The 22,557-nt window shown below is 42.9% G+C and overlaps 1 protein-coding gene across 6 annotated transcripts in view; it reads right to left on the bottom strand.

Moving 5' to 3' along the window:
- Positions 1–455: 455 nt before the first annotated feature.
- The window catches only part of cicb (capicua transcriptional repressor b), a 43,612-nt gene continuing 21,510 nt past the window's right edge, over positions 456–22,557 (bottom strand). For 3 of the 6 annotated variants that reach the window (XM_025911682.1, XM_005455524.4, XM_005455525.4), the window contains 19 exons: positions 17,258–17,407; positions 16,933–17,107; positions 16,239–16,350; positions 15,934–16,116; positions 15,705–15,837; positions 15,440–15,618; positions 14,948–15,086; positions 14,162–14,259; positions 13,072–14,062; positions 12,835–12,974; positions 12,546–12,706; positions 9,006–9,196; positions 5,303–5,749; positions 4,840–5,195; positions 4,564–4,721; positions 4,315–4,475; positions 3,986–4,120; positions 2,847–2,990; positions 456–2,731 (listed from right to left, as the gene is read on the bottom strand). In XM_025911682.1, coding sequence (XP_025767467.1) covers positions 2,442–2,731; positions 2,847–2,990; positions 3,986–4,120; positions 4,315–4,475; positions 4,564–4,721; positions 4,840–5,195; positions 5,303–5,749; positions 9,006–9,196; positions 12,546–12,706; positions 12,835–12,974; positions 13,072–14,062; positions 14,162–14,259; positions 14,948–15,086; positions 15,440–15,618; positions 15,705–15,837; positions 15,934–16,116; positions 16,239–16,350; positions 16,933–17,107; positions 17,258–17,407 — 4,343 coding nt within the window. In that variant the 3' untranslated portion in view covers positions 456–2,441. Of the gene's footprint in view, positions 2,732–2,846; positions 2,991–3,985; positions 4,121–4,314; positions 4,476–4,563; positions 4,722–4,839; positions 5,196–5,302; positions 5,750–9,005; positions 9,197–12,545; positions 12,707–12,834; positions 12,975–13,071; positions 14,063–14,161; positions 14,260–14,947; positions 15,087–15,439; positions 15,619–15,704; positions 15,838–15,933; positions 16,117–16,238; positions 16,351–16,932; positions 17,108–17,257; positions 17,408–18,186; positions 20,188–22,557 lie in introns of those variants that run through there. The other 3 variants (XM_013274631.3, XM_013274632.3, XM_025911683.1) reach the window with 3 other exon arrangements.

Here is a 22,557-nt window from a genome sequence, read left to right as displayed (position 1 = left end):
CTGGATCTACCCCAGGGCCTTCTCCCAGTTGGAAAATGAATATCATCACCTAGTTAGTGAGTTAGAAGTTCAAACCACCTCGACTGAATCCTTACTCTGTGCAGGAAAACCTTAAAGATGACAGATTTGAACACTTCCACTATAAAAACAACAAATGAGGGAATATATTTTGCAAATCTGGCGCTCCATCCCTCCTGTGGAGTTTCAGAGACTTTGAAGCTCCATTCTAAGCAACACTGTTGTCCTGCTAAAGGTATAAGGTCATCCAGCACCTCACCATGTTTGGTTCCCAGACAGATTACACCCAGTCTTAAACCCTGCTGGAAAAAAAAGGTTTATGGTCTTAAAACTGAGCCTTTGAGTTTTTCCTTTAATCTGCCACCGATCTATCGTCCATAAAACCACTCTGTTGCATTTCTGCTTAAGGAAAACCCCACTTTTCACAATGCCAGCAATAAAATCACTTTAATTGAACACCTATTTTTATTTGCATACTGAAAGATACAGATACAAACTTAAATTATTTATATAAATTCCTCTCCTGCATACTGGAACAGCAAAACAAGGAGTAAAACACAAAAACATTAATAGCCATATTTATTATAGTTGCTTTTTTCCCCCCCATTTCATGTGTTTTACCTTCAGTAATGGTGCCTTAAAAGTCAACTTATGTTCAATGACAGTTTTCCTTATCAATAATATAACGAGTCTACTGACTCTACAGTAATTATTTACAACACAACCAAGTCTTGCACAAAGACACAACCAGTATTATATCCACCCAGCTCTCTTTGATTTGTCACCCTCCCGTCACTTCCCCCGGGTTTCTCTCGGCCCGGCCTAAAAAGGGAGGTCTAGAAAGAGCAATAAAGTGACAAAGGGAGGAAGGAGGGGAGGAAAGAGGTGGAGGAAGGAGATGTACGTTGAGGCTATAGAGTCAAACTTATCGAGGGACAGAGAGGCATTGCTGGAGGGGTAGGGGTGGGCTGTATAAAAACGATACGGCTTATTACTGCTGAATGAATATAAAGGTCCACGTCAGGTCTGTGTCTGTTAAAATGAACAGTTAAAAAAAAAAAAAAAAAAAAAAAGATTAACTGCACCGCAGGTCCTTGCTGAGGTGAGACGCCAGCCAAGGGAAGACTACAACGGAGGAACTGTACAGGTGTGGAGCAGCATCTCTCACCTGCCTCCAAAATTATATAAAAACAAAAGAAGAAAGAAAGAGAAAAAAAAAAAAACATCTGGCAGAAATAAAGGAAACATCTGCCCGCAATGATAAAAAGAACTAAGAACTGGGATTCACTGCAATGATATGAGTAGTAGTAGTAGTAATAATAATAATAATAATAATAATAATAATAATAATAATAATAATAACCATAGGAATAGTACAACAACAAAGTGAATATGACAATGTTAAATACAAATCAAATTACTTAAAAAACAAAAAAAACAAAACGGTAATAAAACTGCTTGGCAACAGAGGATCGAGGTCCTATGAGTAAGAGCCTGGATGTGCCTGGTGACTCTGACCCTCCTCCTTCCTTCAATGGCTAGCGAATGAGAGGCACAGGAATGCTCGTCCCTACCCGCTGGCATGTGCTAGGGTCAGTCGCGAGGAGGGAGGATGAGGCCAGTCAGGTAACTGCAGGAATGATGGCACTGCCAGAAGTCCACTTAAGTTTCAGTCAGTTTTTTAGTCACTCCCAGTAGGCCTCTCCTGAAGGTCTACATATGAGGGGAAAAAACTCCCACATCTTTTCCAGGTCCACTGCAATGACTTATCAAATCAAATCAGTTTCTGGCTGTTGAGGGCCCAGCCCCCGAATGTCAGCAGAAAAACAAAGACGAGCTCACAACAGTTAGTCACTACGTACGGGTTTGTTCCTCGAGCAGGTACTGTACTGCTTTTACTCCTCTAAAACTAATAAAAACAAAACAAATATCAAAACCTACAACGTCCTCTTTTAACACCGCCCGCTTTTCACCGTCTCAGAAAGGGTTGAGCGTGTTTCTCCCTCCAAAACGGGAAGACTTTCTTCTTCAAGGCAAATGAGTGCAGCTGTACACAATGGTCCTTCGTTTACTGGCATCAATGGGAGCTTTCTCCAAGGTGGGTTAATACAGAGTGCTAATTCAAGTGTGAGAAAAGTTTTCCAGGGTGTATGTGTGGTGGTTATTGTGCCACTGGTTTTTAAGATGTCCTTTTTAAATTTTTAATATTTTTGGTACAATGGTCACAGATTATTAAAAAAAATAGGTCCCGACATTGCATACAAATGTCTCTCACTCTCAGAATTCGACTGCCGATGATGGGAAGAAATTGTGATCTGGCGAGAGCAGAGTGGAGACTAAGGAGAATAAGGAAAAGTGCGTAGGGGGAGGGGGTGGAAAGGTCCACAGACACCGGTTGGGTCAATCGAACTTGCCAGCTCCCCTCATCTAGAAGAATCTTGTGAATCACGAGGATCCTCCGGGCTCGCTTCTGTCCCGTGTTCCACATCTTCATCATGTGGGTCTCCGCCTGCTCTCCCAGATCCTTCCCCTGACTGAGACCCAGAAGGTCCGGCGATGGAGCCAGCTGAGTCTGAGACGCCTAAAATAGAGGCGTCAGAAGGAGCAGCTGTCTGCATGATCTTCTGCCGCACCTCCCTGATCTTCAGCTGCAGACACACCTTGGTGGGGAATATATCCGAGTATCTTGTCTGGAAGGCTGCAGTGGCCTGAGCTGTAGACAGGTAAACAAAATCACCAGGGATAAGTCTGCAACCAGAATGCAGAACCAGAAATCTGTGACTGTGTGTGTGAGTATGAGAGTGTGTTGATTGGTGGGTGCGCCTTACCTGATGGGAAGAAGCCCTGCTCCTGGAACAGCTGCATGACCAGCGCTCTCCTCTGGTCCAACGTTCGGCGCAGGGAAGTGTACGGCACCTTATCAAACTCCAGTTCAGTCAGGATGTCTTCTCCATCTGGTGCTGGGAAAGAAGCTGGAGATAATAAACTGTTAGATCCCTGAGAGGAATTTGAGAGGACTTTGAACTAATTTTAACATCACAGTGACAAAAAAATAAAAGCCTTAGGAAGCTTACTCACTTTAATTAAAATAATGAATTAAATGAATTAAAAAAGTAGGTCATCAATACACAAAAGATAAAAATCCCCCCCCACCAAAAAAAAACAAACAAACTCTCCTTTAATCCTTAACCCTCTTGTTACATTTCTACATCATTACAGGCATCACAGCTCACTATAAACTACCACTGGTAAAAGTCTCACATTAAAGGAGACCTACAGTATCATGCTTATGTGTCTTATACATACACTGTTACAAAAGTGCATGTTCATATTAAAAACAGGGCCAAGTCTCAAATAATGAGGTTAGCGTGTAAAAATTAGGGATAATGTTCAGTGTGATCAGCAATAGCCTACCATTGATTTTTAGCTAATTTCCCCATTAATGCATTAAAATATATTATTTTCATGATCCTGATGAGAATAATTGATTTTTAAATTTAATTTTTTAGTGCATTACAGTATGTGAACAATGATTCTTTAAAAGGGTACTTTAATCTACTTCCTGTCCGCAACAGTAATGATGGTGTTAGCTACTAGCTATCACAAAGGAAGACAACGGTATGATCGAAATGTAGAGATTACTGAACCTTGCGAACCTAAAGCTCAGGCTTTGTACTGCTATAAAGGCCATAGGTATAGACAGTCTTTCTAATTTGGGGTCTTTATGATGTTACTGAGAACAGAGATCCAATTTCTGCCTGTGATCTCAAGAGTCCCACCTGCTCTGACCTTCTGTGTGTGACAGGCAGCCAATGAGAAGAAAACTGGCTTAAGTGGGAGGAGCTAAATCAGCTTGTTTTAGTCAGAGGCTGCACTAACTCTGAACATCATCAAGGCTGGAAGTGACAGGTCCACTTTAAGTATATGTGAATATTGCATCTTGTCCTTGCTGTTCTGTGTGCTCTACCTGCTCTGTCAAAGGTGAAGATGTCCCCCTCGCATTTAGCGGCACTTTTAGGCGTGTTGGGCTCGGAGCTGCAGCTGGAACGCCGCCGACTCTTCCTCTTCGGAGAGATTTGCTCGTCTGTAGCCGAGTCCAAATCTAGAAGCAGAAGGGAAACAAATTTAAATCCAAGCAAACACAATGATAGAGAAATAAAATAAATGAGCATTATTTCCAACAGTTTGGATGTTAAAGTAAAAATTATAATGCACTATTGAAGTCCAGTAATTATCAGCAGAAAGCCAAAGAAACTGCTCTACAGACACCAAGTATCCCAAAGTGCTTTGTGTGACCTGTTGAGTTCTTCCTCTTGCGGCGATAGCTCCCCAGAATGGCACGAGGTGAGGTGGCCAGGCTCTGCAGAGTTGGTGACGGCAAAACCTCCTCGGGCCGAAACTCTGGCAGCTCGGCAAATCGTTCCTCAAAGTACACCTCTGACAACACCCTTCCAGTCCAACACACACACAAAGACAGAATACACAGTATATATACACCGTCCATCAATAATTCAAACACAGAGGTTTACAGAGGCATTAACTCACTTGTCAACAGAGTCAAAGGTCTTCTTCAGAGGTGGTGGGCGGGCTTTGACCTTTTTGGGTGTGGGACATTCTTTGTCAGTCTGTGGAGGTGGCAGGGTGGGCTCTGTGGCTGATGGAGGAGGGAGAGGAGAGGAGGGGAGGGACTCCTTCCACCCAGCCTGCACAGGAAATTCAATACAGGCATTTTATTCAAGAACAGAGGTGCTACACGTATACGGCTCAGTACTTTATTCTGGTAGTGTTTGAAATAAAAGCCAGAACGTGATGCTCCCTCACCTCTTTGGCGGTTGTGCTTTCCCTGTTCCTTGAGTCAGAGGAGTCTCCAGCACTGGAGCCCTCCAGCGAGGATGCTGGCTCCTCTATGGGATGTGCTGATGGAGACGCCGTCTGCCCCGGCGGTTCAGGATCAAAGGCAAAATGACTGTTGGCTGCAGCTTCCCTTTCCCTCTCCTTTTCCCGCTCTCTCTCTCTCTCCCGCTCCCGTTCTCGCTCCCTGTCTTTGTCACGCTCTCTCTCCTTCCCCCGGCCTCCTCCTTCATAGCTGCCTACGGGAATGGTGGCCACTGTTGCCTTCACTTTCTGTGGGACCCTGACAGGAAGCGGGGTGAGTTTGGGTGTGCCTGGTGTACTTCCTGTAAACCAGAAAAGAAATAAAAATATTTATGAATGAAAGTATTCACTCACTCATTCAAACAATGAACTTTAGTGGCAGGTTAAAAAACAGTGGGTGCAGTTGTACCGGGTGTTTGGATCTGAAGCGAAGGACTGCAGGGCCTTATGGACCCAGCTGAGCCACTGGGAGGCGCCGCTGAGCTGCTGGAGGTCTGTGTCTGCCTCTCAAGCTGTCTTTCCGAATGTGTCAGCAGTTCTGCCTGCCTGTCAGTTTGTCGATCCACGGGTCTGTCCGGAGGCAGGTGCCTGTCAGTCTGTCTGTCAGGATGTGGGTGCGTGATGATGGAGGGGGTTGCTGTGTGTTTGGGCAGGATGTGGGGAGAAGCGCTCGATGGGCTGGAGACAGAGTAGACCACGCTGGGGGGTACTGCTGCCATGGAGACCACCCCTGTTGCCATGGTGACGTTAGGTGAAGAAGGGTAGATGGCAGTTACTATCTGGCCCCCGGAGCCTGAAGCAGGGGCTGAGGTGGAGGGCTGCGGAGACTGAGCTGTGGCCAGGAGTGGTGGTTGACCTGGATGAAGGAGACAGGAAACCAAGAGAGCAAAAAACTCATCATTTTCCACATCGCTATGATGATCTGCGACATTTTAAGCATGATGAATACTTATTCCTTCTCTTCTCTCAATAATCTGACAAATTACAGTCTTTCTTGACAACTATCAATCAAGATTTGTCCTCCTTTTATTTCCACCTGGACTCACTGAACCAAGATTTTACTGAGATATGTTTGTTTAAGTATATAAGCAAACTAGAAATGCCAATATCAAAGGCAAAAATACAAGCTAACACTGCCAACAGTACTTTTTTTTCGTGTATTCCCTTCATTTCATATGAGAATAAATAAAAACGTACAAACTGGATTAGTTCAGGTTTAACAGAATTAATGGTTACTTTACTCAAAACTATTCATAAGCTAATGTATATTTTCTCTGCTGCTCTGCAAGGCTGAGGGTGTAACTGATGAGGTTATTTACACATAATTAACATTGACTCAGTTCATTTATGGATGACTGAAATTACTTAATGCATATTTGTTTTGGACTAAATTATAAAATTTGTGTTTTAATTCAAAGGCTGTTTAACCTAAATGAAAATGGTTACTTTATTTATACACTCTTTGAAGTTGTGTGGGTTTTTCTAACCAGTTAATAATAAATAGTTAAAAATCAGACTTCATTTTGGAAATGGCTCTATAAAGTAGCGATTTATAAATTGGCCCAACAAGTGAAAAATCACAGGTTCAATGGAGTTGATGGAATCCACTCTCCCACAGTGCCATGCACTAAATAAATGCTGAAAACACTTAATGCAGATGAAGGTAACTACTGAAAAGAGACACCGGGAAGCAAATAATATACACGTGTTGTTTAACCACCCGAGTATGAAATGGAAGTACACAATATTAAATTATGGAGAGGCTTATTTTTATTATATATGCATATATAGGTGGTGAAGAGGTCAAGCTTAACAGGAAAAGAGCAAAGTCTTTTCCCAGCACTTCTGTACATCTAATACCAAGAGAGATATCTGCTCTCTTACTCTGCAACTCTTCAAGGCCACAAAACAAGAAGTCATCATATGATATCTCGTAGGAGCTGAGAGATGTAGTTCTGCATTAAGATTTTTCATCTCTGTCAAATGTGCTTTCTGTGTGCACTTTGCATGTTTTCCTTTGCCTCTGGCTTCCTCCCACAGTCTACACACATACATGTTAGGTTAAGTGGCGACTCTAAACTGGCTATGATAAAAGTGCACAGTGTACAGAGTGAACAGAGTAAAAGAGCTTTATAATGTGAATTTTAGTCTAAAGTGCTTGAGTGGCTAATAAGACTAGAAAACTACTATATAAATGCAAGTATGTTGTGTACTACAAATCCAAAAATGAAAAGTCAGAGAGGAAAATGGGGAATGGAAGAGTGCATGGACATGGATTTCTACAGCTGGACTTTAGCCTATAAAATGTTTGGTTTTAATTAGGTATGGTTTAGTTTTTTAGTCAAAAACTAAAATGGGAACAGGCCTTTTTTTTTTTTTTACACTTTAAGCTTCATTTGTTATCAAAACAGGCTAAACTTCAACATTTGTACAAACACAGGTAGGATTCAAAATGGCCTGTATGTCTTCATAGCTACTGGACATTTCTACTTGACAACTGTTCCATTTTGTTGGTGAAAAAGTTTAAAAAGTAAATAATTTGTCTTTTTTTCCAATGGTGGTCTAAATGCATCAAAAACATTTATTATTGTAATGAAAAGGGATTGTTAATGGATTGAATAATCATAAATAGCCCACTGCAGAGAACTCACAAGTGGTAAAAGATTTACCCTTATTAGTAATGTTAATGTATACTTAAAATGCTGTGTCACCTTTCTTATATCTCTTATTTTATATTATATTTTTACACTACATTAAGTTATTTTTTCTTTTGTTTTTTGTCTTTAGGTCCAAATTGGCTCTTGATAGTAAAAGCTGTTGAACCCTGTACTCTATAAATAGACTGACTTTACTACTTGGGCCAAGAGTTAAACAAGTTTGTGAACTTTGTGCACTGTGGCTTGTAACTGTATAAGCTCATGGAAATACCCGGAGACATAATAGTCTAGTAGATTTCATACATTAGCTAAGAGCATTGGAAAACCTGTTTTCTGGGTCCGAGTGAGGGGCTACCTTGCCTACAGGTGGAGGCAGGAGCACCACATTTAAACGGAAAGAAACAGTCCCCAATTCAGACTATGAAAATGAGCCTTCATGAGAGCACAAAATCATCCATTTCCCCCCCCCACAGCTGACACCATATACCCCAACATCGTAACAGCTTCGACCAGCTGATGTAAGATCTTAGCCGAGGCCCTCTTTTCCTCTACATCTGTGCTGTGCTGCTCTTTGGACTTCCAGGTGCTTTGATCATCCTGCTTCCCGGCTGTGCAGCTCTCCCCTGCAGCTCCTCTAATCCTGAACTCAGGGCGTTCTGTCAACGCTCCTCTTCACCAAAAACTAGCTTTACAAATGGTTTTTGTAAACATGATTTATATGGTTTACACACTTTAAAAAAGGGACTAGAAAAGGTTTGTCCTCCAGCTTATCTCAACGTCTTTGACACTGTTGTGTAACGAAGTGTGCCATCGACCAGTTACAACCTGTGTTTTGTAATTTTAATTACTTTATACTTTTATTGTTGCTTAAGCTGTGTATTGTTACTGCTAAAAATTCAAATGAATGCTAAACCAAGATGAAAAAGCAACTTGGGAAGTCAGAGAAAGTTGAGTTGTTGATCTCATCCTCATCCTCAACATCATATCCACCATGTAAAGTGAACATTATAAGAATTTGTTTAACAATGATACAAACTCATGCATAGTAAATGAATTTTTTGGCTTACATATATTTTGTCATGTGACTGTTTTTAACCATTTGTTGCCCTCCTCGTAGAGTGACCTAGATTAGTTATTTATTAGCCTAACAGCCTATAATAAAAATAATTCTAAACAGGAAAAAGCTATTAATGTATTACTTAAACAAAGAAGATATTTTGAACTCAGGATCATCCAAAGAGCACATGAATGCAGGGTTAGTGTATGTTTCAGCTAACAGAAAAGGTCATCAGTGCACCTTGATGCTGGCATTGTTACTTCTACATTATTCAGAGGGCCTTATGTGACCCACACAGCATGATGTATTCAAAATACAGAATTGCTGTATTAAAACAAACAAACAAAAACAAAAAACCCCAAACAGGATCTTTGGATAATTTTTTCCACAGCTCTGACCTGCAATCAGCGGCTGTACCAGCGTCTGTCCAGGCGGGGCGATGGCTGTGAACCCAAGAGTTGCAAGGGGCGAGGGTACGTATGCAGACCCGGGAACTGGCAGAGCTTGCTGCGAAGGGGAGGAGGCTGTTGTATTGGAGACTAGTGGCAGGGTGGATGGTACCCCTGGAGTGGACTGGACGTAGGTGATCCTGGACAGGAGGTACAGATACAGGTGAGGTGATTATTATAAAATGGAAAAAAAAAAAACAGAAGAAGAAGAAGAAGGCAAGAAGAAGCAGGCAGAAGGAGGATGACATTTATTGTAATAAGAAATGTCAGGAAGGGTGCAGAGGCAGCGACAGCCCATGTTACAGTAGAATAATGAGGCAGACCAAGAGTGCAGGGAACAGAGACACGATTAGAAGGAAAGAGGAAGACAAAAAGAGAAGTGCTGCAGTGAGGGTCAGTTGGTGAGTGTACATCACAGCAAGTAGCACTAGATGACTAGTGCTGTGTGTGTGTGAGTGAGAGGAGATGAGAGGTAGTGTGGGGGTGGCAGGCAGAGGCAACTTGGGCCACCAGCAGCATGACTAACATATCCAGAATAGAGCTGTAGTGTTACAGCTGCACCCCTGCTGGAATTTCAGTTTCTCGTGTTGTCTGCTCACTGTGTTACAGGAAATATGGAGAAGCTACACAGCTTCAGCTTATATGCTACAAGGAAAAGATGGCATATTGGTTTTTAATAACCCAGCTGTTAACTTGTTATGATATTGTCTGTGATTACTCAGAGAGCTTTATTTCCCCATTAACTGCAGTAAGAGCCTGTTTGGAATTAAAGTGCCTTTTTTAAAACCTTGGAAGGCATAAACTGGCCCATTTAGAAAGTATTTCATTTGGTCTAAAACTGTTGAATAAACCTTTTATGATCTAGCCAGTGGGCAAAATCATCATGTAAAAAAACTCCTTCTGATTAACTTCTATTTTAGAAGTAAACAAATTGAGTGCACACGGAGACAGAGCGTGTCTTTAAGCTCAAAATGATTTCAGGGGAATTATCGCTGGTTAACTGATGTTTACTACAGATTATGAATGAAGCCGCACGCGTGGCTTGCCTTCTCCATTTTAATGTTGCATCAAAGAAAGCACAGCAGCGAACCTGTAAAGGGAGGATCAACGTGTTCCCTGTAAGTATTTATGCATATATATACAGCACATCTGTCATATGCATAAAGCCTGCAAAATAGGGCTGCAGCTATCGATTTCTTTGTTAATCGAGTACCTTATCAATTAAGTAAGTTAGCAGATAAGAAATACTTTTGCCTTATTAATGAGATTGCTCATTGGTTTACACCTTAGAAATTACCACATTTTAATAGTGTAACTGAATTAAACACCCATCCATAGAACTAAACTGCTAAATTAAAATCAAATAAAAAAAGAATAAAAATGCAAAATAGACAGTTAACAAATACAGACATCTGGAGCCTATCACAGCTATCATAGGGGGAGATACAGGGTACACCCTGGACAGTTGGCAATAAAAAAAAAAAAAAAAAAAAAAGGGCCATAAAAACAACAGACTTCAGACTGAGTTCTGACCATATTGTACCTCCTGGATGAGGTACATTTGCTGTGTGTTCACATGTAAGTCTTGTATGTGGTGGCTGCAATGAAGAAAAATGTTCTCTGAACTGAACTGTTTGTATTGTACTGAGCTGCAGCTCGTCCTGATTCAGAAAACAGATGTTCTGATGGTGTAGATGTTAATAATTAATAATAATAATAATAATTCAGTGTCCAACCTAACAGCCCCAGGTCAGTGGCTGAGAGTTTCACTTGCCCATGCTAACAAAAAAACAAAAGCAAGTTTTGAATTTTGTTTTAATTTTTATCTATATATTACATTACTAGAGCCTTGAAATAAGCTGTAAAGGAGGGTATGGGGTTTACTACACCCTATACCCCCCTTTAGATTCACCCCTGCTTGCTGCAGGTATCGCTGTGATAGAAAGTGGGCCAGTTGCAGCCTTTATCAATCTGCCTAATTTAAATTAAACCTATTAGATTAGGTTAACGGCTCATCTGCATATTTTGTGTGAACGTCTATAGCATTAACGTAGATTCCTTGTAGTCTAAGCTAAATGGCGGTGGATGTAGCAGCTAAAACGTTGCAGCTTGTTTAACAGGTGGGCTTAAAGCTTCGCATGCAGCTTTGTCCAAGTAAAGGTTTTTACAGTGATTAAAGTAACAAGTGCTGCTGTTTTCTTTCATGCCACCTGAGCTCACCGTCTTGACGACAGCTCCACATTAAACTACGACAGCATCATCTTCACTGCTGCTGTTGTACTATCAGTCTTTTTGTGGAAAAACTGGGGGTTGTATGGCCTTAATATTGTCATACTTTTTGTTCACACGTGCTCTTAAATACATTCCTACTGCGGGTCTATTTTTAGTCACAAATGTGGGTGAAACGCTCACGCTTACACTGTGACAACTGAGTACAAACGAAGCATCGAAGCCAAGAATTTGCCTCGAAGATTTTTTTGTAATCGTGTTACTCGATGAATTGTTGCGGCCCTAATGCAAAGACACTTCCAATAACTGAACAATTACTGAGATCAACTGCAGCTCGGGGATACTGGGGACTAGGGTGCACAAGGCTGGCATATGTTTATAAATGAGTCCTTGTTAATCAGAGCTGAGTCAAGCCTTACTGGCACATTTGTTTACAGCTGCTTTCAGACATGTGATGTGTTGCATTGCTGGGTTTATCTATCTGTTAGAAAATAGCTTTTAAGCTGTCAAACATCAGTCTCCATTATATAAATGCTTTATGTCAATTCAAACACGACTGTTATGAACAGCTGTGGAAAGTTTAGAAATACTGTGAGTAGTGAAAAACAGCTCCAATAACCACACTGGAAGTTTCACTTCATTTATTAACTAGAATTTAAAATGTGTTTAACACAGGCTGACAGCACCAAAGCTGTTCCAGTTAGCTATGAAAAATGGGAAACGGATAGGTCAACATTTGGCTGCAGGGTAATTCCTCATCTTGCTCACATGCTGTGTAATTTATAGGTAAAGCATTTACTGGATTTTCATTTTTAAAGTGAGTGCAACGAAAGAAAATCCAAAGAGGGGGGCAAATGTGGGTAAATCAATGGTGCTTTTCAGATGAGTTTTTTTTTTTTCTATTGTTGCCCTGCACTGCCAGATCAAGCAAGTCTTCAGTGAACAAAACGCTTTTCTTATGCCTCTTTTAATTTTGGCTCAAAGGGCTATTCAACAGATCATGCTTTCTTTCTCATAAGAAACAGTTGGAGGAATTAGCTGTGCATGTGTTATTATTACTCAGCTGTCTTTCTAGTTTCATCTACTTTCCCAACCCCCAGCTGGTCGCAGCAGAGTGCCGCCCCTCCTTAGAACTGTTTCTGATAGAGGTCTCTTCCTTTTAAACAGGAGTTCTTCCTCCCCACTGTCACCAAGTGCTATTGGTGAACTATTGATCCCATATTCATATTCACTGTCTCACTGCAGTTAGAGATCTCCTACCTTGTGGGTGCTGGTGGCACTAGAACAGCCTGGGAGGGGGCTGATCCTGGTGCTACCACAGCAGCTGTGCCCACTGTTACAGGGAAGGGGCTGGCAGGATGTACTGCTCCACCCTGAGGCAGCTGAGATTGAACAACAGGCATGGGAGCTATATGGATGATCTGGGGGAAAAAATAAAGATAGAAGAACCAACACAAATGTTTATTTGCAGCTTTGCTCAGATTAAAAAAAAAAAAAAAAAAAAAAAGGCTACGGTTTAAAAACACGTCATCAGTGAAGCACCGCTGACCTTGCTTCCGGACTGAGCTCCATTCTGGACAGGAAGAGGTGGAGCCACAATCGGAAACTGCTGGGCAGGCGCTGGCGCAGTCCGCACTGTTGCCATGGGAACAAGCATTTTACCCTGGAGCACCGGAGACTGTGCTTGCACTAATGAAAACGCAGATAAACAGAGGGAATGAGCATTTCATTAGAAGTCAACACTGACTATTAGCTCCAGTGCTGTGTCTCCTGTTAGAACTTTCACCTCTAGTTCCTGGGCCGACTCCCACTGCTGGGCTGGACGTGTATCCCGTCAGTGGACTTGTACCCTGCTGCTTTCCATTGGCCAAGGACACATGTGTCGGTGGAGCTGTGGGCAGGTTGAAGACACTGGTTGGCTGGCTGAGCTGCTGAGGTGGACTCTTTGGGTTGGTGTTGGCAGGTAGGGTAGGCAGAATGTACTGGACTTGAGTGATGGCCTTACTCCCAGGGGGTGCCAGGGAGGAAGCAGGAAGGAACTGGGGCTGAAGCAGGGGCAGAGGCAGGGGCCCGTTGGTTTGGCTATGCTGAGCTGAAACAGCAGTGGGTGGAAGAGCCTGCGGCTGAGATGGCTGGGGCTGTGGGGAGGGGGTGACAAGCTGTATAGAGGGTTGGGGAGGCAAAGCCCCTCCTAACACTAAATTAGTCACTACACCACCTGGACCCATAGCTGGACTGGGTGATGACGAAGAATAGTACCCACCCCCCGTGGCTGTGGCCCCGCCTCCTGAAGCTGAACCAATCAAGAGTTGCGGCTGCTGCTGGGGAGTCAGAGACTTCCTTTCGGAAGGATGAGGGCTGGATGAAGTGGCTCCATCTCTAGGTTTGCTGGCAATAGGGAGTGGTGTGCTGATAACAGGACGCATTACATTGGTCACCACTGTAGAGGCCACCCTCAGGAGTGGGTTTGCCCCCAGTGAACTTACTGATGAGGGAAGAGGCCCTCCGGCTGGAGAAGTGGACATGACTGACTGGCCAGAAGAAAGGGAGAGAGAAGAGGCTTGCCCACTTCCACCTTCCTCCCCTCCAAATGCATCCTTATTCTCTCCCTCTGCTCTTTCCTTCCTCCTGTGGTCCAAAAACGCTCCCCCTCCTGATCTCCCCTCATCATAGCGCTTGGTGGTGGGGTAAGAGGACAGTGAGACACTCCTACCATGAGGAGTATGGTGTGAGGAAGAGGAGGAAGCAGAAGAGCAAATGACTGGAGCAAAAACTCTCTGAAAAGGAGAGATATGCAGATGTTACACAGGATAATCACCTTTAAAATTTTTCAAGAAATCTGTGTGTGTTAAACTGATAGCTATAAATGCCATTACCTTTCGATCGCTTTCATCACCCGAACCGTTCTCGCTATCGCTGTCAGTCACACGCTCCTTACACTTGAGGTCTATGGAGCTGCTGGGATAAGGGTCCTCTGTGAAAAGAAGCACACACTCCAGCTACACTTGATATTCCTTAAAATTTAACATCCACTCAAAAGGTCAGGGAAAACTTATGATGCATTCATGTAATGCTGGGAGAAAGCAGAGAACACCTCTTATCCAAGGTTGTCAGCTTGCATTGTAATCTTGTAGTCAGACCAGTTAGACAACTTTAATTAGCCATTTTTGCTGTTACAGAGTTAAGCTCTTTCAAAAGAGGTTGAACTCGCTGTATTATTTTTGATTTTATTTCTAATGCAAATCCCAGCTGATGTGCATTTGCAGCCATTTAGCAAGGATATTGTTAATGTCAGTGATACCTGAAACCTCAGACTTGTAATTACAAGTGAGAAGCTGACGTGAACAGTTTTTCACACTCGGCTGCTCATAATTACCGTTCAAATGATCAGATAATTGGGGCATGTCTGAAACTGCTCTCACTTCTTAAAATCTGAAATGTCAAAGTGGCCAATAACAGGAGAGAATAAACAACATGTGACTGTTTCACAAGAAACTAACTGCTGACATTACCTCTTAGTACTGAGTGGGTGTTTTCTTTTTTTAAACATACAGAAGATGACAATACGCAGTGTGGTTCAGTGCTGCTGGAAGCAATGTACTAACACATTAATTGCTCTAATCTAATATGGCTGCATGAGCACAGTAGTATTCATTTCTCACCGATGACATCATCATCTCCCTCCTCCTCACAGATGACCATGCGCTCCTCGTCACTGGTCATGTCCTCGCTGACCCCACGCTGAGACTGTGCCAAAGGAGGGGCATGGCTCGAGAACTGATTGCCACCATCCCCACACATCTGAGAAAAGAGACATATTAGGATGACCTTCTTGTTGTAACCTTATTTGGGTTTGATGTGGCAGCGTGTTAAATGTGTTCAAGATGCCAGTCTGGGACTGAAAATGCACCATCCTACTGCCAAAACTGTTTTTTCATGTTTGTGGAAAGCAAAAGTAGAAAACATCTTCTATTGCTGAGGAAAAAAGAAGTTAAACTTTGTGTTTTTCACAAAATAAATTCACAAAATACATCTTTTAATTACTGACTCCACTGGTAGAAGTAATGGCTGCGTTTCATTTATTCTTAAAAAATACTAAGCTTCAACATCTAATACTGAACGTTCTTAGTTGATGAGCTGCTCTCCTCTCTCACCTGTGCCAGTTCTGCAAGGGCTTGCGTATTACCCCTGTCACTCCGCTCCAGGCTGTGCACGGCACTTTGGGAGAAGGCTCTGGGGCGAGTAAGCTGGCTCGCATGCCCCTCTCCTGTACTCCTCTCGGACACGCCCACCAGTCCTGGACCAACACTCTTCAGCTCGACAGAATGGGGCTCTATCCCAAGGCAAAAATATCACTGATAAGGACTGGAAGAATAGCGGGCATATGAGAATCTCTGTGTATGCTGCATATTGACCAACCTGTGGATTCAGACATGCTCCTCTCTCTAATGTCTTTGCTCCCTGGTACCCCACGACTTTCAGAGCTGGACTTCTTTCTGTCTTTATTGCACCACTTCCAGTCTGGGTGGGCCTTGAAGTGGGCCTCTTTGACCTGAGACCAAGAGAAGGGACGGGTATGCATCTAAACTGATATACGACTGAACCATTTTCTAAAATTGTGTGCATCTTTCTGTATGCATCTGGATACCTGGAAGGCCAAATCATGGTACTTCTGTTTCTCTTTAGGCCCTAGAGCGTACCACCACTCCCCAAGAATCTTGCTGACTGTCCTGTTGTCCTGGTTTGGGTGACGCTGGTGAACCAATGCTCGATGGCGCTTGCTGAAAATCATAAATGCATTCATTGGTCGCCTGATGTGGTCCTTCTCCCTCTGAAAGAGTGAGCAAGAAAGACAGTCAGATATTACATGACATATCTTAATTAAGGACAGACTGAGAATTGTGTTTTTGTGGGTGCAGTGAATAAAAAAAAAGACAAACACAAAAACACCACCTTTCCAGGGCTGCTCTTGTCTCCATCTTTGGGCAGCGCACTGAGCGACTGAGTACGTCTCTTTCCTGGTGATGTAGAGAGAGGCTGCTCTGGTACGACTCCTGGAAGGAAGCTAAAGGAGACAGAAAAACATCTCTGTGTCTATAATCTTTAATTTTCCATACCCGCATGGAGGCTGGCCCATTAGCACTTCTTCTCTTTCCATCTTTAATATTTAAAAACCGGGTAATTTTCTACTTAACATTGGGTATTATTTACCTTAAAGCTGCAAGTCTATGAGATGCAGGCACTGAGCACAAGTAGTTCATCTCCCATGAGATACAGCAGCAGATTCAGCAGATAGCTAATCCATTTCAATGTCTGACAGCCTGGCCACTGCCTTTCATATAGTGATAGAAACCAGAGATGGAATGCTTTTGTTCCCATCTGCTTTGTTCTGGCATTGAGCTCTTCTGCCCAAATTAGCGCAAGGATACAGAAAATATCACACTCCCTTACTGTATGTGTGGGTACACAGCACCACACAGAAAATTACTGTGAAAGCTGGCTTGGACAAATACATAACCACTTTAACAGATAAAACATGAGGGTTTGTGCTACCTCTATCTCTCTGTGTTCTTTTAGCCTGACAGATTCACCCACAAAATCCCAATACAGTGAAAATAAAGAAAGAAAGAAAAAACTCTGCTCTTACGGGTCATCCACATCACTCTCAGTTTCACTGTCAGGCCTCTCCCTCTCTGTATCTCCTTTCTCTTTTTCTGGAGGCGGCTCATCTGAGGCAGGGGGAGGCCTTGATGGGGGACCTCTCTCTACAGTGGGAGGTGCCTCTGCAGGCTCCTGTGGCAGCGCTGCCACCCCCTGACACTCTGAGGAAAAACAGCAAAGATATGAATATTATTCAGGGCAACGTAAGCAGTAAATGTTGCTGAAGTTTCAAAGGAAAATAACCTGAAACTGGTGAAAACACCTTTTTTTTCTCCTTACAGCTTCTAGGTCAGTCATAATATAAACATTACCTGTCTTCAGACTGGCTGCTTGAGGGTGGTTGACTGGGTGCTGGCCCTCTCCTGGCTGAGAAGTAGCATCTGATTGGGTAGGTGCCAGAAAGGGGACCAATGAATGCCAAGGGAAGACTGGAACTGACCGGGGCTCTACATTGGTCCACACTGCAGAAGATAAAAGGAATTCAGATTTTATTCGCCTGATAAATTTACAATATGAGGCCTTGCCTTGAATTCAGATTCAAAACAATCTGTCATTCTTACTAACAAATCAAGAAACAGCTTACTTATTTAGAGGAGTCACTTTAACACTTACACAACAGTTGCATTCCTACTCAATGACCAATTAGTTTACAATGTAATCTTGCAGAAATTTATATTATTTTGGATGGAAAAACAACAAAAAAATACTAAAAAAAAAAAAAAAAAAAAAATACTAAAAAAAAAATCAAACAGACAACAACAAAGTACTTCTTGCAGTAGTACTTTGGCCGCAGACCGTTAGCATCTCTAATTTTAGCCAAATAACCACAGGCTGGATAACATCTGGGATAGTAGGTAAAGATCGGAGATTACATGGCAGAATAAGAAAGAATCAGTGCTTTGAAAACTACCAGTAATATCAGTACTGCCACAGTAACAGATCAGACCTCAATCCACTAAACTGGTTAAATCATTCCAAAAACTGCAGATGTACAAAAGGACTCTCTGTTCCCAATAACAGGCTGAATGGAGAACAGAAGCCATTACCAAATGTCATAAATAAAACAAATGCTGTATAACTCATTATTTCCTTTAATGGAACAAAAAGGAAAAAGAAGAAGGAGAAGAAGAAGAAGAAGAAGAAAAACAACAAAGCTCTAGATAAAGATGCTTCATTCATGAACAAAAACACTCAGAAAGGCTGCATTACACTTCAGGTAAACAATAAGGTATGGACTAACCAAACATGCTTAATCCTTGGCGAAGATACTGAGGATTCTCTGATGAGAACATTGTTGAATGAAATCCTTGACGTTTTCAAAAGAAAAAACCGTTTAAAAAAAGTAATGATAATGAGTCTTTTTAAAATCTTTCTTCTATAAAATGTAGATATCCAGGTAAGAGAACATGTTTACTCCAAAAATCTGGGAAGCTCATAAGTGTGTCTGGATCCGTTTCATCCCTACAGGTTGCAGTCTTCATTCAGAAGAATAACTGCATCACTTCCCGACATGATGAGGTCTTCAAGAGGTATCCTTATTTATTTATTTTTAACCTAACTAAAATACGAGATAAGAGTCTATCTATCCGTATCGCAGAATGCCGCAATCTAATAACGCACACGGAACAAACATCAGTGGACAGGATGTACTGTAAACGATTCGTAAGAAAAAACAAAATAATGTTAAATTTGTGCGAATGTTGCGGTGTACAGACGAGCCACTGAAAAAAGACGATTATGATCGAAGGCAAGGTTCCGCCTCCCTTTGGTCTAATTACCCCCGATGCCCTCTCTCCCTGTTTGTTTACATTACTACAGCAGCCCGGGCACGAAGGGGTTAACAAGGCCTCTAGCCCATCCACGGCCTGGGTTGATACAGCCACCCGGAAACTACGCAGTCCTTCTGGGCCATGTCAAAACGTGCTCTGCGCTACTACACGGCTTTGCGCAGGTGGGGCTCGGCAGGTACTGAGAAGCACATGAAGTCCCGTACTTGCACAGCTACAGAGCGCCGTATCGATCAGGCTAAAACAGCGCTGCAACAAGCAAAGTGGGGTGATCACAGCTCAAGTGATTCTTCTATTTCCAACTACTGTGAATCTGCTTAATGTCCAAGTGTTCGCCGTTTCCCTCAACACCGACTTTCAACACTTGCTGATTCGCACATTTTAAATGAAAAAGGAGGGAGGGAAAAAGAAATCACGGCAAATTTAGCTGCCTCTTGCAATAACCGGAGCCTCAAGTGCACCGCTCCAAATTGGACCAACCTCTCGGGAACGCCCCTGGTCGTGCACCCGCCGCACAGACACGGGCAAAAGAAACCCAATTGTTTTCATGTCACAACTATAAAAACCTATTTTCATACGTACTGACGACAAATATAACCCGCCGAGCACTGTCTGTTAAGTGCATTACTCCGAAACTTGTTTCTCTGATATATGCCCCCCACCCCCCTCGGGATTACGATGTGCACCTGTTTTAAACCAGGCAATTCAGTTAACACCTATGAAAGAAACACCAAACTAGTTGCGTTTGTTCCCACTCATTAGAAGACATCGTTACCGTAAATCTGGTGCATTCATCCATCACCCTGCGCTCACAACCCCGCTATCCATCAGTTTGATTACCGAGAAAACCACCTGTACTGTCTCCGATTTAGCAGTTCCTATCCTGCCTGGCGAATCTAACCACAAACCTGACGTTAGCTAGCAACTGATGAGACTACAACACAGCGATGAAAGCGACCACGGTGAGGACTCCTGGCTCAAGTCAGCGAGGAGAAAAGGAAGGAGGGGAGGGGGGAGATGAATCGCAGTTGCTGTTGTATTTTTCTTACTCCTCCTCGATCAAGCTTTCGAGGCAGCAAACGAGTGGCCCGTTCTAGATGCCTCCCCCAGTACAGGACCAGAACACGGCGGGGGGGTGGGGGCTTTAAAAACCGCGACGCTGGGTGAGAGCCGTTGGAGAGGTCCGTCTGCTTGCAGCAGGTTAGCTAGCCACTTCGTGCGGACGACATCGGCGCGCACACCGTCCAGTCCGCTGACTACTTGCTGTTACTCGTGTTGTTTTGGCCCAGAAAAGTCCTTGTATCACATCTCCACACCTCCCAGCCCGAGTTTACTCCCTTATTTTTGCCTCATTCGCTCTCTCTCGCGCGCAAGCCTTGGCCCTTTCTTTCTCTTTCCCTCCTCTTCCTCTTGTTGTAAACTAGGCTGCTTGGCCCCCCCCCATACACCTCCTGTACTCGCACCCCTCCCCTTCTCGTCCTGTCAACCTCGCCCAGCCTTGTCCCGCCCCCCCCGGGCGAATACTATTCGGCTATTCGCCCTGGTGTCGAACCGTCATCTACCCGCCGCGCACGCTGATTGGTGGAAGGGTGCGCTGGAATGCCAGTCATATGCAAATTACACCCGGCGTTACAATTATAACCTCTTCTCCCTCTAAACTCGAAGCTTCTTTAAAATACTCAATAATAGTTAATAAATATTTACACTGTATCGATATGGGAACACGAGCTAGAGTCTGTGTAAGGCCTCAAAAGTGAGTATTTTTGTGCTTCTTTCCTTCATTGGTAGAGGAGTCGTAGTAAACCTTGAGTGGTGGGTGAAAGCGCGTATCAAACGCCGACACTCAGATGTAGGCCAACCAATAGCTTAACAGAACTTAGAGAAGCCCCGCCCCCTTACTAATGCTCGGCTCCAGTTTTAATACACAAAAAGACCACACATGCAGGGAGGCGCTAGTGTGCTATCTGCGCTTTACCTGTCACGCTGCTTCGGTCTCTCTAGGGAATCTGCACAGGGGGTGGACACTGATGAGGGCTTTGGGGTCAAGATTGCAATGCATACTCCCACCCAATAAACCTAGATAAGCATGCAGGGTCATTACAAGTTAGACATACAAATCATCCGAAAAAGGGAGTCAAAATACATATAACCTTTTTCTGGTGATGCTACACATTTGCTTTCAGAAACATAGCCAAGAGCCACGCGGCAAGTGGTGTAATTTTCCACAATAAAAAGCTCTTTCAAATCTCCAAACATTTTTCCATCTCTCCATCGTGCAAATGTGCCTCCTCCAAGACAGAATTAAAAATGTTCTGATGTAACACTCACAGGGACAAGGAGGAAAAGGGAAAGAAAAGAAGACGAGAATTGAAAACAGGAGAGCAGGACTGGTTAGAAAGAGAGGAAAAATGGGTGGAACAGACTAACAGTGGAGAGGACCAGAGGGTAAAAATAGACTGGGAGTCATTTTCAGCAGGAGAGCCAGAGAGAGAGAGAGAGGGAGGTATGGGGGGTGGAGAGAAAACAACTTGTGAAAACAGAACTTCTTTCAAAAGGAGGAAGGGTGTGAGAGGCCTGAGATGGGGCAGACAAAGGGGAAGCATTTAAATATATTTTATAGACATTATACAGATGAGACAGATAGAAAGAGGATGGGTATTTGTGATGTGGGTTCTCACTGCACGGTATTAGGCAAGAACTGCTCCTCAGCCTTTTTTAATGTTTCCATAAGACAAATACAATACTGGGAGGGACTGAATTATCACCAGCAGCCAGTCAGCACATCAGGAGCTTGAGACCTGACCAATAAGGTTGAGAGACACACTGGCAGCAGCTGCCCTCAGTAGTAAAAAAGTTAACCCTCTGAGTCCTGGGTTACACTTCTATAAGAGTATTTGGAAATGTGTGCAACTCAAGGGTATTGAGGACATTTCCTTACTTTTAGTCTTTCGTCACATCTGAAAAGCACAACTTGTTTGACGAGGATTTTATGGACACATTTATTTAGAAGTTAGTGTCTACGTGACCAAATCAACTGTTTCTGTAAAGTCTTGGGCTTGTATTATAATACCTACCCCTGGGGCTCACGTCCAATATAATAATCTTTAAAAACACCAGAAATGACATAAAAAAAACTCACAAAAACTGAACTAAAACTAAGCAGTAAAAACTAAACTGAAACAAGCAAAACCACTTTGGAAACTAACGGAAACTGACCTGAATTCAAAACAGTCAGAATGAAACAGAAATAAAATGTAATTGGAAAATACAAAACTTTAATCACTCTAGTGACTCTGTGCATAAAGAGGAAATAATTTCTAACACCTGAAACAAAAAAACAAAAAAAAGAAGAACTGTTGTGGTGTGCTCCATTCTGGCATAATGTAAAGGTATGGGGTGACTGTGTGTTCTTTTGAGCCTGAGGGTGTTTTGGACAGGATTAAACTGATTGGAATTAGAGACACAGACTAAGAGACTAAAGCTTATCAACTGCACTGCACTCTCAACAAGTCAATCAAGCAAACATGGTGTGTTAAGGAGGGGGTACTGGACAGCTTGGCTCAGAGAATGAAAAGGAAAAGAGAGTGAAAGGTGGTTAGGAGCGGAGATGAAAGATTGCTGTGGCTGTTCAATGGTTGCAACCCTGGGTAAACATAGCTGGTAATGAACTGCATCTGACCAATTATTCAGAGCGGAATAATGGGTTTTTCCTTTATCCTGGTCTGAGTACGGCACAATTCCAGTTCACTTAGTGTTGTAATAACACTGCACATGTATTTGCACAAAAGTAGATTAATGGTTTCTGGCCGTCACACTTTTTTAGA

This window comes from Oreochromis niloticus, linkage group LG11 (assembly GCF_001858045.2).
Source record: "Oreochromis niloticus isolate F11D_XX linkage group LG11, O_niloticus_UMD_NMBU, whole genome shotgun sequence".
NCBI classification, from domain to species: domain Eukaryota; kingdom Metazoa; phylum Chordata; class Actinopteri; order Cichliformes; family Cichlidae; genus Oreochromis; species Oreochromis niloticus.
The sequence above is the reverse complement of the archived record's forward strand: the minus strand, read 5'-3'. Positions and strand labels throughout refer to the sequence as shown.